This window comes from Rhinichthys klamathensis, unplaced genomic scaffold (assembly GCF_029890125.1).
Source record: "Rhinichthys klamathensis goyatoka isolate OS25496 unplaced genomic scaffold, OSU_Roscu_1.1 h1tg000296l_1, whole genome shotgun sequence".
Taxonomy (NCBI): Eukaryota; Metazoa; Chordata; class Actinopteri; order Cypriniformes; family Leuciscidae; genus Rhinichthys; species Rhinichthys klamathensis.
The window spans coordinates 2,692,871-2,709,217 of record NW_026606815.1 but is presented as its reverse complement, the minus strand read 5'-3'; the positions used below and the strand labels follow the sequence as shown (position 1 = coordinate 2,709,217).

General features: G+C 38.1%; 2 protein-coding genes across 2 annotated transcripts in view; both read right to left on the bottom strand.

Moving 5' to 3' along the window:
- Window positions 1-16,347, bottom strand: part of tmem8b (transmembrane protein 8B) — a 171,442-nt gene that overhangs the window by 50,075 nt on the left and 105,020 nt on the right. The window contains exon 6 of the mRNA XM_056270084.1: window positions 81-460. Coding sequence (XP_056126059.1) covers window positions 81-460 — 380 coding nt within the window. The remainder of the gene's footprint in view (window positions 1-80; window positions 461-16,347) is intronic.
- tars1 (threonyl-tRNA synthetase 1) overlaps window positions 1-16,347 on the bottom strand; it is a 157,092-nt gene that overhangs the window by 111,019 nt on the left and 29,726 nt on the right. The gene's annotated exons all lie outside the window — the stretch shown is intronic.

The window sequence follows — 16,347 nt, the reverse complement described above, 5'->3', positions numbered from 1 at the left end:
TGTTTATCATTTTTATCATTTACATTTTTGTACTAGCTAGCATCAACTCCTTTGGGAAGATTTCAACCATTTCAACTTACCACATTGAGTTTGAGCTCCATGTTGAGGACACCTCCACTATCCAGCACTGGCATTAGGTTGATGGCAAATATCGCTGCCCGGTCTGGAGGGATGGAGATGTTGGGTCCAAAGAAGATGTAAAAATGAACTGAAAATGTGTCCAGTTCATTTCGCAGCGTTGGCCGGATGGGCCAGCATTTATTTGTGTCGGGTATGGGTGCTAAGTAAGTGATGCTGTCTTCAGCGTTCAAAAGAGACCCTTGATCAGAACCGTTCTGGGGCACGTTAGGCAGGCTGGCGGCAGGCAGGGTCTCTGACAGAGAGAAACCCATCGCAGTGCCAAATGACTGGGGCATGTTCATAGCTGAGGAGCCCTTGGAGACACTGGGCTTGGAACAGTCTGCAGAGAAAAGATCAAAGGAGATGTTTTTAATATTGGGACGGCGCACGTTTTCCGCTGAAGAAGCTAGTTACGAGAGATGTGAAATTAGAATGAAATAAAGATGTCTTGAACTCTGACGAATCCCTTGACTGAAGCTGACAGCTCAAACTCTACACTCGGGTTACTCTGAGGCTAAAAGCATCTTCCTGTCATTCCAGTCTCTTTGTGCTAGATCTGACTAGCATTTCAGCGGAGACATACTTTTTTCCCAGTTTCATGCATATACTTAGATGTCTGCGGCGAGATGACAGGCCAAATGACTGCTGAAAGTGTCTATGTAGTATGAATTGATCTAAGTGGGGTGTATGCTGTGTTTTAGGTAGGACCACAGAACGGCCAAGGGAACGGCCTGTTTCATCATATTTACTTTTATAGGTCTCTCAGCTCTATGCAACTTTAAAGCCACACACACACAAAACACTTCAAAACCCTTATGTTTGGAGTGTGAAGTCTTCATTCAAATGGTGACACATTCTTTGCATCACAAAAAGAGTGTGTCCCAAAACACATTAAAACGAGGGCATGATTGTTCTTAGCATCTTTTAATTGCGGGCTTTGTCGTAACATGGTACTTTGTAAATTAGACGGGATTACAGAACACATTTTGATTAAATGTAAATTAGCAAAGCAATGCTGCGGAATTGAGATAACTAATTGGCACTGATGAATACAATAAGGAAATTCTCCACACATCTCATTGTTTCCTGATTGCCTCAGGGTGTGAACGTTCAGTTATGCTACCGAGTACTCAGGAGTCTTACAGTCATATTTCTCTTCGCACCCACGATTATTGCAAAATGCAGTGAAACAGGTGCATGGTTTCATTATTGAAATGTCAGGTCGCTTCCCCCCCAGCTCTGTTTGCTGTGTTATCGCTCGCGTCTTGCCCTCCCAATTCTCTTTCCGGCTCATTTTACATCCGATCCTTGAGCCAGTGATGAGAGAATGTTTCCAATAGTTACGACTTTAGATGAAGGTTTTTCACACATCCACAATCCAAAAACAGTCCTGACGAGAAAGCTCACCACGCTCTGAAGTAGACTATTATTACTGCAGGTGGGCAGGGTAATTAAATGTCAGGCATTGAAGAGCTCTACAGAGCTCTAAATTCTGGTGACCCAAATATTTTATGTAGCATCACATCACAGGAGAGCAGGATGTTCATTTCATCAATAATATTCATTGTAATAAACTGATCATGATCTAACTATTGATTACTGAATCTGAATCAACAATAATTACCTATACAGTATATAGTTATATATATAGTAAAACTATATTTTAGTATTATAGTTTAATTAGAATTTTCCATGTTTATGTACGTTGAGATTCAAAGGATTATGATATACAATATAAATATATACACTCACCGGCCACTTTATTAGGTACCCCATGCTAGTAACGGGTTGGACCCCCTTTTGCCTTCAGAACTGCCTCAATTCTTCGTGGCATAGATTCAACAAGGTGCTGGAAGCATTCCTCAGGGAGTTTGGTCCATATTGACATGATGGCATCACACAGTTGCCGCAGATTTGTCAGCTGCACATCCATGATGCGAATCTCCCGTTCCACCACATCCCAAAGATGCTCTATTGGGTTGAGATCTGGTGACTGTGGAGGCCATTTTAGTACAGTGAACTCATTGTCATGTTCAAGAAACCAATTTGAAATGATTAGAGCTTTGTGACATGGTGGAAGTAGCCATCAGAGGATGGGTACATGGTGGCCATAAAGGGATGGACATGGTCAGAAACAATGCTCAGGTAGGCCGTGGCATTTAAACGATGCCCAATTGGCACTAAGGGGCCTAAAGTGTGCCAGGAAAACATCCCCCACACCATTACACCACCACCACCAGCCTGCACAGTGGTAACAAGGCATGATGGTTCCATGTTCTCATTCTGTTTACGCCAAATTCTGACTCTAACATCTGAATGTCTCAACAGAAATCGAGACTCATCAGACCAGGCAACATTTTTCCAGTCTTCAACTGTTCAATTTTGGTGAGCTCTTGCAAATTGTAGCCTCTTTTTCCTATTTGTAGTGGAGATGAGTGGTACCCGGTGGAGTCTTCTGCTGTTGTAGCCCATCCGCCTCAAGGTTGTGCGTGTTGTGGCTTCACAAATGCTTTGCTGCATACCTCGGTTGTAACGAGTGGTTATTTCAGTCACTGTTGCCCTTCTATCAGCTCGAACCAGTCTGGCCATTCTCCTCTGACCTCTGGCATCAACAAGGCATTTCCGCCCACAGAACTGCCGCTCACTGGATGTTTTTTCTTTTTCGGACCATTCTCTGTAAACCCTAGAGATGGTTGTGCGTGAAAATCCCAGTAGATTAGCAGTTTCTGAAATACTCAGACCAGCCCTTCTGGCACCAACAATCATGCCACGTTCAAAGTCACTCAAATCAACTTTCTTCCCCATACTGATGCTCGGTTTGAACTGCAGGAGATTGTCTTGACCATGTCTACATGCCTAAATGCACTGAGTTGCCGCCATGTGATTGGCTGCTTAGAAATTAAGTGTTAACGAGCAGTTGGACAGGTGTACCTAATAAAGTGGCCGGTGAGTGTATATATATATATATATATATATATATATATACTGCATATGTCACCACATTATAATTAAATATGCAATACACACTGTACAAAATATATGATCAATAAGTTACAGTATGACAACATATGTTTTTATATTGATTTTACTCATCAAAATAAGTTAAGCAATTTTTTGATACAAGATTCAACTTATGTCAGTTTAATGTAATTTAAGTTGAAATGACTTAAACATCCAAGTTGATTGTACTTATTTTAAGACAGCAACGTTTTTTACAGTGCGGTTCAAAAATTTGAGGTTATTAAGATTTTTAAAAAAATTAATTAATTAAAGCTGCAAGCAGCATTTATCGGTGTTCAAGCAGTTAAGGCCTTTCAGCACAAAAGCATCAAAAAACATTAAGTTTGATTTAGCACACATTTAACCACTGACATAATAGATGGAAAAGACCATTTACAGCCAATACAGACAATTTACCATAGGAAATATATGGGTTTAAAGCTTTTTAACAGTTATAGCGCCACCTATGGTCCGATCTCCATATTGCATGCTTGTTAATGATGTTATGTCACATATGCTCACCAATTTTTGTGAAGTTCTGAGGTTTCGTTTAGGATTTATAGGCGTTTGAGTGTATTTTGCCACACCCGTTTTATAAATGACCCTGTTATAGCCATCCAAATACAAAAGTTCAACTTTTTTTCGTTAATTATTGATCTAGAGAGTCCAGAGAATTGTCCTAGACTAGTTTGGTTCCAATCGGGCGAAAAACCTAGGACTAGTTCGCAAAAGTAGGATTTTACCATATTTTTGTGAATATTTAATGAACGATTTGATTGACAGCAATGGTTACAGAGGCAAAGTTGTTCAGTATGAGGAGATCTATCAAATGATATGCATATTGTGTGGATGTGTGCAACACCACGTGATTACAGAGTTGTAAAACTCGTTTGCGCCAACTAGTGGCCGATTTCTTTCAAAATTCTTACAGACCTCTAGGGCCATGAGTTGAACATACCCACCGAGTTTCGATCCGATCGGCCTCCGTTAATACTGTCTAATAGGTGCTCAAACTTCATTGGCCGATGGCGGCCATGTTTTGTGAGATACGCCAATGTCCTCATAGACATACATGGCACCTTGGACCAAGACACTGCATACCGATTTTCAAGTCAATCGGACTAACGGTCAGGTGGTCATAGCCCTTTTTATGTTTTTTTCATGTTATAGCGCCACCTAGAGTTTTTTTTATTGTGACCTCAGATTGAACTCATACACATGTGTACCGAGTTTGGTGAAAATATCTCATTTACTTCTCGAGTTATAGCCATTTTAGTAGAATAGGCTTAACGTTCATTTTGCGCCCCCTAGCGACCGGAAATCGAAATTTCAACTTTTTTTCGATAATTATTGATATTCAGACTCCAGAGAACATTTCTGCACTGGTTTGGTTCCGATCGGGCAAAAAAAAACTAGGACTAGTTCGTAAAAGTAGTTTTTTAACAAAATTCAAAATGGCGGAAAATCCTTCATGGTGGAAATGAAATCGGAGATATAAGCTTTTTTCTTCAGGGGTCCAGCTTTCCAATGATATAAGACACTTGAGTCTACGACATACGGTTTAGGAGTTATGAGCAGTTTTGCGCAATTGATCGCTGTAGCGCCACCTACTGGCCAATCGGGGTCATACTCTCTGAACCTCTCCTCGATTTTTGTACAACCCTATGCCAAAGTTTCAAGTCTCTAGCACTTACGGTTTGGGCTGCACCATGCGTTTTAGGGGAGAAGAAAAATTACAGTTTCGACAAAAATATTGAGCAGCATGACTGTTTTCAACACTGATAATAATAATAAATGTTTCCTAACACCAGATCAGCATTTTAGAATGATTGGACTGGAATAATCGCTGCTGAAAATTCAGCTTTGCCATCACAGGAATAAGTTACATTTGAACATATATTCAAATAGAATTTTTTTTGTAAATAGTAATATTTCACAATTAATTAAATAAATGCAGCCTTGGTGAGCATAATAGACTTCTTTCAAAAACATTTTTTTTTAAAACATACAGACCCCAAACTTTTGAACGGTATTGTGTGTTTAATTTATTGTCCTTAGAGGGTGAAATTGGGAGAAACATCTCAACAAATCCTGGCATGCTCGAGACTTGATTAGTACGCAAATCCTGCAGTGTTTATAAGCCCTCACCATCTGATCAAATCAACTCTTTTGGCTCCTCTGTAATTACATCTATTTTGCCATGAAATGTCATTATAATTCTTGCTGACAAAAGCAATGATGGACAAAAGATCACAATTAGTGAGCCGAGGACATCTTTGAGGGCTCGTACTTGAACATGCTGTCTGGTTCAGAATGAGGATGTGTCATCATGCGCTCTATTCAGCACCTGTTTGGCCACAGGTCCTGTAGCTAAAGGTTCGCTGTGTATGTACAGCTCAGACTGTGAAAATGACATGTTAGAGCTGCATTTAGAATCCCTGACTTGTTCTCCAACTTACTTTTGCCTATATATATATATATATATATATATATATATATATATAGATATATAAATTTGGACATGGGGAACAATATAAAGGGAAAGTGTCAGAGATTTCTTTGTCAAGGGATGGTTACCTAGCAACCGAACATCCAATCAGCGCAAAACAATGGCAGAGTGACTTTCCTGGCAAGAGTTTCACATGAAAATATATAATTCTTTATATACTTTGTCTTTTTCGTATACTGAAAATAACACATTCCAGTGTTCCCTGATGTTGTTTTAAGGAAAACAAATATGGAAAACTATTTGGATTGTGATGGATTTGCATTAAATTAGTTTACAGCAGTTGCACACCAATTAAACTATACTGTAGATGATTTATGGGATGACAATGTCATGTGTTAACAAAAAGATGATGATCCTGTTGTTCACCACGGAGGGGAACATTTTGGTAAAATGTTATTAATGTACCAAGTTCTGTCATGAAACTCTAGGTTGCACAGGCTGATGGGTCCTTAATGCAACCTGATGACTTTTACATTGTGTGATACATAGGGCCCTATTTTTATGATCTGAAACGCAAATATCAAAACGCAAGTAACTTTGTGGGCGGATCTCGGGCGTTGTTGCTATTATACCGGCGGGATAAATGACTCCTGCGCCCGACACAAATCTAAAATGGGTTGGTCTGAAGTAGCTACATTACTCATAGGTCTGGTTTGGGTGTAACGTACAATAAACCAATCAGAGCGTCATCTCACATTCCCTTTAAGAGCAGGTGCGCTTGATCCATGGCGGATTGCTATTATAATGGCAGATTTGCCAGGCGCACACCAGGAGCGGTTCACAGCCGAGGAGACCAACGTTCTCGTCAGGGCCGTAAAAGACAGAGAAGTGACATTGTATGGGGATGGGAGAAACCCACCAAAACTAGCTCTGGTTAAACAGGCATATACTAATTTGGGTAAATGTGTGAGCAAGATTTATGCCTATTTTTTCCACATCTTCATGGACACCACAATGATTTCCCTAGTGTGGTAATATTTTTCCTTGTAATTATGTATGGTTTGCAAAAATGAGACCTGCTGCATCTGTGTAGATTAGAGAAGCAAAGGTTATGCGCGTTGTGCACACGCTACATTATGGCCTAGCAGGCGCCCTTAAAATAGCATCTGAATAACAAGCCACTGACTTTAGACTAGGTTTATCCTGGTCTGTGGCGTAATTGTTTTCTGAAACTGCAAAATAGCACCAGGGAACGTTTGTGCCGGAACACGCCTCCTCTTTTCGCTGAACCTCCCCCGGGAGCGCAAGTTCATCCCCTAATTTACCGACGTGCGTCTGTGGAGGGAAAAGTCCGCTGTGTGTCGGGTGCAAAATAGGAATGATACATGCGTTGGTGTACAAGTCAATTGCGCTGGGTGCAAGATAGGGCCCATAGTGTGATACATCTATCACTACATTAACATGGCACAAGCTGATTGGTCCCTGGCACCTTTGAAGCCAATGAGCTTGCTGCTCAACATTTATATAGCTGGTTATATAACGTTTGCTATAGCAGTTTGAAACCCTTCTGAAAGCCTCCATCTTCCCCAGCTCCACCTGTATAGATCTGCTACGGGTAATTGTATGCTACTTGTGCAGCAGCAGTCTGTCTTACACGCTCACAGCACAATGCAGTGTTTAATTATTTACAAAATACATTACGCGTGGTTTTTTTCCCCCCATTTCCTGAATGCATATGCATGCACAATGCATCCTTGCTGAATAAAAAATAATAATAATCTTACTAACCCCTAACTTTTGAATGGTAGTGTAGATAAAGTTAAATATACCATCAAAAAATAAGCAAGTCTACATAACTGGGTAAGATTATCCTAATCACTGAAATATCTGGCATACACTGTTAGTCAACATAGTTCTCATGATTCAGATCATTTTTTTGCCAAAAGTGCATATCGGCAAACTAATCAAATGTGAACAAGTCATAATTAGTGGAATATGAATAAATCATTTGAAATTAAGCAAAGCAAAACAAAACTGATGTAAAAAGGCATTTGAAAAAGTGCTCAGGAAAAAATGTAAGAAAAAAAATTAAGTTGTGTTTTAGAGTCAAATGCAGTCCGTGCCAGCCACAGTCATGCTAGCCAAAACGCACGTAGCCTACACATATGGGCTGTTATGTACAGGCTGCTTTTATCAACAGCTCTGTGAACACCTAAAAGATCCAAAAGCCGTGTGATGTGTTTGTCAAGGGACGCTACATTCAGTGCTGCTTTTCACAGGTACCTTTAAACACTATGGGAAAAAAGTTCCTCACCTCCCACTGGATATTCAACTTGAGATTAAGCTGAACTCATCTGCAGTAACATCTCTCTTGAGGGTCTCACAACAGTTGAAAGGATTTTGATACTGACAGACTGAAATGATGTCGTCAAGCAGTGGAAAATAATTCCTCAGAAAAAGCACAACCAGTATATGTAGTATGTTTAGTATATTTTTCATGAAATTCACTCCTGGAGACCCATAAACTCTTGACACTGAAGCCAGCGTAGACCTTTTGGAACAACATACTGCCATCAGACTGCTGCACACAAACTTCACCGTGTTGTTCGCTTGTGGTTGTCAGGGAGCTACTGTTCATTTTTCACTCAATGTCAAAATCGCAACCGAACGCAAAACAAAGAAGTGGCATCTAGAATGCATTTCCTTGAGGCGTTATCTTTGCATCATCAAGGCCTAATATTACACTTGCAGGCTTTCTGGAAACAAACTTCAGCTCGCAAGTTCAAAACAAGATTGGCTTCTGACCGTTTCGTGAACCTAGCCTCTGGTGATGTAAACGCATGCAAATCTACTTTCTAGGGTCTGAGGCTGCCTCTCTGAGACCAACTCAGATCAAAGTTTCACTTCTTAACTGCTCATGGCTAATGCAGCCTCACTTTAGCTAAGTACCATTTTAATGGTACTTCTAATATGTATGATCAAATGTTGCTCAAATTAGGGGAGATGTGTGAGATGCAGAGCCTGAGAGAATAAGCTTGCACTGTTATGCAACTTTGAATTCATTACACTCACCTCTGCTAATAAATGTGTTTGTTTCGTGTGGTGAGATAGATAGATAGATAGATAGATAGATAGATAGATAGATAGATAGATAGATAGATAGATAGATAGATAGATAGATAGATAGATAGATAGATAGATAGATAGATAGATAGATAGATAGATAGATAGATAGATAGATAGATAGACAGATAGACAGATAGACAGATAGACAGATAGATAGATAGATAGATAGATAGATAGATAGATAGATAGATAGATAGATAGACAGACAGATAGACAGATAGATAGATAGATAGATAGATAGATAGACAGATAGATAGATAGATAGATAGATAGATAGATAGATAGATAGATAGATAGATAGATAGATAGATAGATAGATAGATAGACAGATAGACAGATAGACAGATAGACAGATAGATAGATAGATAGATAGATAGATAGATAGACAGATAGACAGATAGATAGATAGATAGATAGATAGATAGATAGATAGATAGATAGATAGATAGATAGATAGATAGATAGATAGACAGATAGACAGATAGACAGATAGATAGATATAGAAAGATAGACATCAATTCTTAACTTCATCCTTGATGTGGTGATGCGATAAAAGTAAATTGTAAAAGCATACAAAAGGTAAAAAGGTGTGTGTAGCAACGATGAAAAAAACAAATCAAGTAAAAAAAAAAAAAAAAGAAAACATCATGCTGAACACAGAGTGTAACTTGTCTCTCATGCTGAGTTACCAAAATTACCCCATTATCTGTGCATTTCTGATGGAGGGAATGGTCATTTCTGCCATGGATGTCTGTCCACCATGTTATTGTTTCTCTTTTTCTTCCCCTTTGTCTCTCTTATGACATGGGGCACTATTAAAGCCTGGTGTACATGCAGTGCTTTCTAATGAAAGTGTGCTGGGCTCATTATTGATTCAAATGCAATGTGAAAAGAGAGAATAATGTCACTGAGAGATTAACAAGGCGATATCTGTTACTGAGGAAACAGGTTGCTGGGCTACTGAGCACTTCTTTCTTTCTTTCTTTCTTTCTTTCTTTCTTTCTTTCTTTCTTTCTTTCTTTCTTTCTTTCTTTCTTTCTTTCTTTCTTTCTTTCTTTCTTTCTTTCTTTCTTTCTTTCTTTCTCATATTCCCAACCACCCATTAATGATGAGCAAAACAATCCATCCATCGTTTATTTGTCTATCCATCCATCAATACTTCTGTCCGTCTTTCATTTGCCTATCTGTCTGTCCATCTATTCATCTGTCTATCTGTCCATCCGTCTATCTATCTGTCTGTCTATCCATCTATTAATTCATCTTTCTGTCCATCAATCCATTCGTCTTGTCTATCCATCTATCCATACATCCATCCGTCCAGCCATCCATCTGTCTGTCTGTTTATAAATCCATCCATCATCCATCAACCTGTCTTTTTGTCGCTGTGTATGTGAAAATCACAAGCACAGCATAATATAAGCTTTAAAACAATGCTGATTCTGAAATAATGGAAAAGGTCAGATCGTACAGTTGAGCACAAGCTGAGACTTTCATTAAACTCCCACAGTGGCGTGAGGAGATGAATGAGAGGAGTAGACAGATGAGATGTGGGTGGTTGGTGCACGTTCCTCGAGTAGATTCCTCCCACAGACTCCTGCCAGTGCAAGTCACACCCCCAGTCATAAGGCTACGATACACAAGACTGTACTACAGTAGAAATTATGCAAGGCCTCTCTTCAGAACCAGAGGCGGTCTAGGTCCTCTTCTGAGATGGCCTCTGGTGGAGGTCAAGTAAAACAGAGAGGAGAGAGGAAATAACTCCTGCTCTATTGCTATGGCAACTGCTCTGTGAGAGGAGAAAGGTTTAAGAGAGAGGAGGCTTGCACAAATGCCTTTCTCTTCTACAGAGAATTAAAAGGTGCTACTTTTACTGAGTGCTATTCATTCCTTAACATTGATACAGTAAGGACAAACTGTACTTCAAAACATGAAGACTCTTGAAATGTATTCAAATGTAAATATCTTTTCTATCTAAAACTAATTGAGGATTCAATTCAATGCAGCTGACGTGTATTTCCCAAGGTTTTAAACAGTTCATTCATCTGCAGAACAGATGAATGAACAGTGAACACCATTCACTGTAGCCTTCATTGGTAGAAAAAAATGGAAAAATTGATGAAATGGCCGGTTTCAGAGATAGCAGATGTTCTTTTCTTTATTTCTTATTTCATCATCATGATCTATCACATTCTATTGTAATTACTAATTACCACAATTTATCATTACAAGACATGATTTCTCAGGCTCAAGGTGTCTCAGAAGAGCACACATAATATGTTGCACACATAGGCTACACTAAAAATCATCACAAATTGAGAACATTTTACTTTGATGATGAGGAAAACAATCTTGTAGAGGAAAGATCAATAAAAAAGACAAACAGATAGACAGAACAGTTCTTGTTTTACACTGTACAGACTTGTCAGGCACATCGAACACACATCTCTGTGAAAGAAAGAAGGGAAACTTGTTAATGGGGACTATTAAAGATTTAAATTTATTACAATGCAATACACCACTGATAATCTGCCAAACATTCATGCTGTTATTTTGTACGTTCTATTTTTCAAAGAATCTTGAAAAAAAGTATTACGTTTTCAAAGAAGAATGAACAAGAACAACTGTTGTCAACATTGATAATGATAACAAATGTTTCCCGAGCACCAAATCATCATATCAGAAAAAAAATATATATACTATATATATATATATATACAGTATATATATATATATATATTATTATTATTATTTATTTATTTTTTACTATCACTGCTATGTAAAGTGTAAAAATTGCCTTTGGCATGTATGACGCATAAGAAGCTGACTTTCAACATGACTTTTAAAGTAAAGTAAAGGATATGAAAAGCCCTTGCCCCAGGGTTGCATTATGAATCTTTTTGAGGAAGCCCAGTGTACCTGCAGTCTTCTGCTTAGAAAGACAACAATACTTCTCTTATTCCACTGATAGCACCTATTGTACAACATCAGACACTTGCACTTCAAAGGATACTTCACAATTTAAAGATGTCTGAGCTACCAAGTGTATTACTAAAGGACGTGTCTGAAACCTCAAGCCATTGTACATGTATAACAAATAAAAAAAAAGTTCTCATTTTATTTCCGAATTAAAACATGATCCACTGATGAAAGTAAGTCAGGAACAAACAGAACATGACAATCAAGATCAAAAGACGAGGAAGCACAGCACCTCGCCACTTGGTCTATCTTGAAGAAAACAACCGAGAGGAACTGAGCAACTGTCTACCATATTCATAACAACATTCAACCTGAGCTCCAGTCACTTGCTAAAAGCTTTAGTTTCCATGCTACCGCAGTTTGGAAGTGTTCTGCCCCTCACAAACTCTTCTGTATGTAACAGCGAGGTCTTGAGCTCACAGATGCCCTTGTCCTCTGTGGGACACACGTCAGGCCAACTGAGATCTCAAATGTTCATTCCATTCACACTCACTAAAAGCAAAAAGTGGTTAAAAATGCAACCAGTGAGTAACAAGCACAAGCGTTTGCTTTTTGCAAGACCTTTGCTTTTTGTGTCATGAGAGAGAGTTTTGATAAAAACATACTTGTGTAGTCAACTTGATTAAAAAAACTCATTGAAATCTTAGCACAAACGTATTGCACTGGAATAGCTGTTTTCAAACAGGATTTCACACACATTCCACCCATCTCCCATTGGTCAGACAAACATACCATCTAGTCCTGCTGCAACTATTGGTTGAGCCAAAATGGCTGTTTCAGGATAGTTGGAATGCTAAAAAAAAGGTTCTTGTTTTGATAGTGCTACAGAACCAGTAGTCTCAGCCTCAGACCGGTGGCTGAACGTCTAATGATTGGCTGAACGTCTAATGGATATGGTGCGCAAATTTGGAAGCACTTCAGGAGTTTCTAAGTCGTCATCTAATTGGGTGAATCCTACAGGATTTCTGGGAGATGTGTGTGTCGCGTTCTTTAACGGTCTGCCTGGAAACAAAGGTGCCGTGATGCCAAACCCCCTCATGGAAGTGTGACAATGAGCGCTTATCATGATCAACTAAACGCTGGATTTAAAATACGTCCAAGAGTTTTAGACACCGGTCTGTTATTTTGGGGACATCGACGTTACAGTTTCATGCCCCTAAACATGATGCGGAACAAAACAAACTCTAATTGGTTGCTTTAAATGTCAGTTAGACGGCCTCTGGAAGGTCCTTGGCCAATGACAGCTGCCATGGAGTCCAGACCTTCTGTTGTCAGTCTGAAGGTCTGGCAAACGCGAGACTACCGAACCAGTGAACTTTTCAGGGAAATAAACATATGGCTTAGTCTTTGTATATTGTCTGTAAATAACTGTAAAGTATTTTAATAGCATTAAAAAGCTTAACATAAGATTAAAGTGGTGTTCTCAGTGTATCACACAGCTTGTGTATGGTACACTCAGACCTTAATAAAAGGGAAAGATCATCCATTAAATTCAAGAGTACTACCTTTAGACATCTGAAAGACATATTTGATCATTAAACCGAAGGGGAAAAAAAAGGTGTAATAAAGAGAGAGCAGGTGTTTTATCCTGTAAGAACTTGTCTGCATCTGTCACTGTCAGCAACACAATTTGAAAATGGCAAACTACTTCAGGTACTGGCAGTGATATTAACATAAACATCAATTTCTCTACCACCAAGCTTTTGTTATTCTACAGAATAAATCCTGATTTGAATATATATATATATATATATATATATATATATATATATATATATATATATATATATATATATATTCACAAACATCTTTACAGTTTTGTCCTCCTGAAGCTCAAACAGTACCGCATGATTCTAGCAACACCAAGGTTCATGGGTTTGATTCCCAGGTTATAAACTGATAAAATGTATGCGATCACTTTGGATAAAAATATCTGCCAAATTCATGAATGTAAATTTTTCAAATGCGAAAAATGTGAAGTGTAATTTACAGAAAATACAAACTAAGCAGAGGCTATTTACCAAAATGATTTCATGAAATATCTGAATTTCATTATTAATTTTAGATATTTATTTTATTATATAGAATCAAGCATTCCAGAGAGCCATGTAATAAATTTAAATTGTATTAAAGCATTCTGGAAACTTCAATTCTCGAGGGACTTAGTTACAGGCCAGAGCAATGTAAAGGTTCAAAAAAACACACTTTCAAGCTTTCTAGGAGAGAAACAGTGTACATCCACAGAGAAATTGCAGCTTGCACTATCTCCCGACACCAAGAAAGTTAGCTAATGCACTGATGTGATCCACCAAGACACAGGGGCACAGACAGGTCCTCTGTCCATAGCCGACACAATACCTCGCGCTGTAGACATCTTCCTGACAACAGTACTTACAGGGATTCTTGTGCCATACCGAAAAATGCAATCATCTCTGTCCAGGCTTTATTGTCTGAGGGGGATGAAAAGCTCTTCCCACGTCTGACCGTTATCTCAGAACGACGTTAAACAAGGTCATCTTCTATCTTGTAAGATGGATGGGGTTATTATTAAATATCTTTGCAGGCTAATGCAGGATGCCTGTCTGCAAAGAGTGGCATTAAAGTTTAATGCATGAGGTGTTCCGACACAAAGAGGCAAAAAGATAAAAGTAAACCAAGAATATTTTGGGAAGATGAATCGCCTTCATCTGCTATTTGACACAAGATTACTCATGGAATATTTACAACAAAACTCAACTAGTTTTTGTTTGCTAGACAGTCTCCTGGCAATATGCATCAGCTGGTCTCCCTGCCTGCTTCAGTACGATGCGCGCATAGTTTTTTATGCTGTTCACAAACATAAGTGGAAAATGAAGCACACTCTAAATCCTTTTTAATTGGTCCTTTGATTCCACAGAGTCCTGATAATGACGGGTCAACAAGCACAGGGAAAAAATGGTTCCCCAGCTGAGACGCTGTTGTTTCAGGTTAGACTTATTTTCTTTTCCCTCTTCTTTTCTGTTTTTAATTCTCACTCTTGCACAACCATAACAATAAATGGCAGGAGGGCCAGTGTCAAACGGAGGCTTATCAGTCTAAAACACATGTGCTTTCTTTTATCATCAACTTTGCATGCTCTTCTCATATTGGAATGCCCTTATTTTTGGTGTTCGTGGCATGTGTAATTTTATTTTTCAGCAACCCGGCCAATGAATATTAAATTAAGGAGCGAGTGGCCCTTGTTCTAACTGATTTGTATGGGTCAGTCAAGTCAGACTAATCTACATTGCCATTACTTCAAAACAGAATAGTGAAATTAATAGAATCTTTTGAAAAGAAAAGAAAAGAAAAGAAAAGAAAAGAAAAGAAAAGAAAAAAGAAAGGCACATTAATTAAGAGTTTTATTTTTGGAATAGTTTAAAGTCTTACAGCAGCACACAAGCTGTGATAAGCAAATTCTTTATTAATTGCAGCCGCTTTATTCTGGACTTCAGCTAAATGAGCCTGTACCGAGGAACAAAGAAAAATAGGTGTGGGCCAATATGTGTATGGTGGTCATGATTTTTCACGCATGCATGTTGGTTCTATAAATGACCAGGTTGTTTAAAGATGTGTTCAGTATTCTGCAGAACATAAAATGCCATTTAATGTGAACAAACATACCAGCAGAACTTTTACATTAGCATGGCATGAACTAAAATCGCCTTATTTCCTTTGAATGTAAGTTGTTTGAAAAAACATGGCATGAATTCCCATTTTCTTGTTGTTGGGACACCACTGAGTCACAATGAAATTCATTTAAGTTTTCTTTTGTGGAAACTAGAAAGCACACTGCAACAAGACGTTCTGTGCAAATTTGAACAAAGTGACACTTGATGGATATATCGTGACCAATCATGAGATTCTGGGAATTTCTGTTCCAGTCACACTGAGGTAAAATATCTATGACATACTTCATTTCTGAATTCACAAGAAAAAGAGAGACAGGAGGAAAACATCAGACCGCTCATGATGATTTCAAACACTTCTATATACTAACATTTCAAACAATGAATCACTAATGTAAGACCGTCAAAAGTGCATACACACACACATATATATATATATACACACACTTTGGGTTTTAAATAAATGAATACATTAGATTTATCAAACGCCACAGTTTATACATTTATAATCTTGATTTACAAAAAAACTCTAATAAATTCTGTTCTTTAGAACTTTCTTTTCATCAGAAAATCCTGAAAGAAACATATCATGGTTTCCACAAAAATAACAGCACGACAGTTTTCAATATTGATAATAATAAAAAAATATTTCTTAACACCAAATCAGCATATTAGAATGATTTCTGATGGATCATGTGACACTGAAGACTGGAGTAATGATGCTGAAAATTCAGCTTTGCCATCACAGGAATAAATTACATTTTAAAATATATTCAAAAAGAAAACGGTTATTTAAAATTGTAATAATATTTCACTATATTACTGTTTTTACTGTATTTTTGATCAAATAAATGCAGCATTGGTGATCATAAGAGACTTCTTTCTAAAACACATACACTTGCACAGAGGAAAAAATGTTCCTGTCAGAATGTATGTGCATGTACAGTATAACTGCATGTTGACAGACTATAGAATGAAAAAATAAAACACAGCAAAGCCAACAAACAAGTAAACTTTGGATGTCAAAGC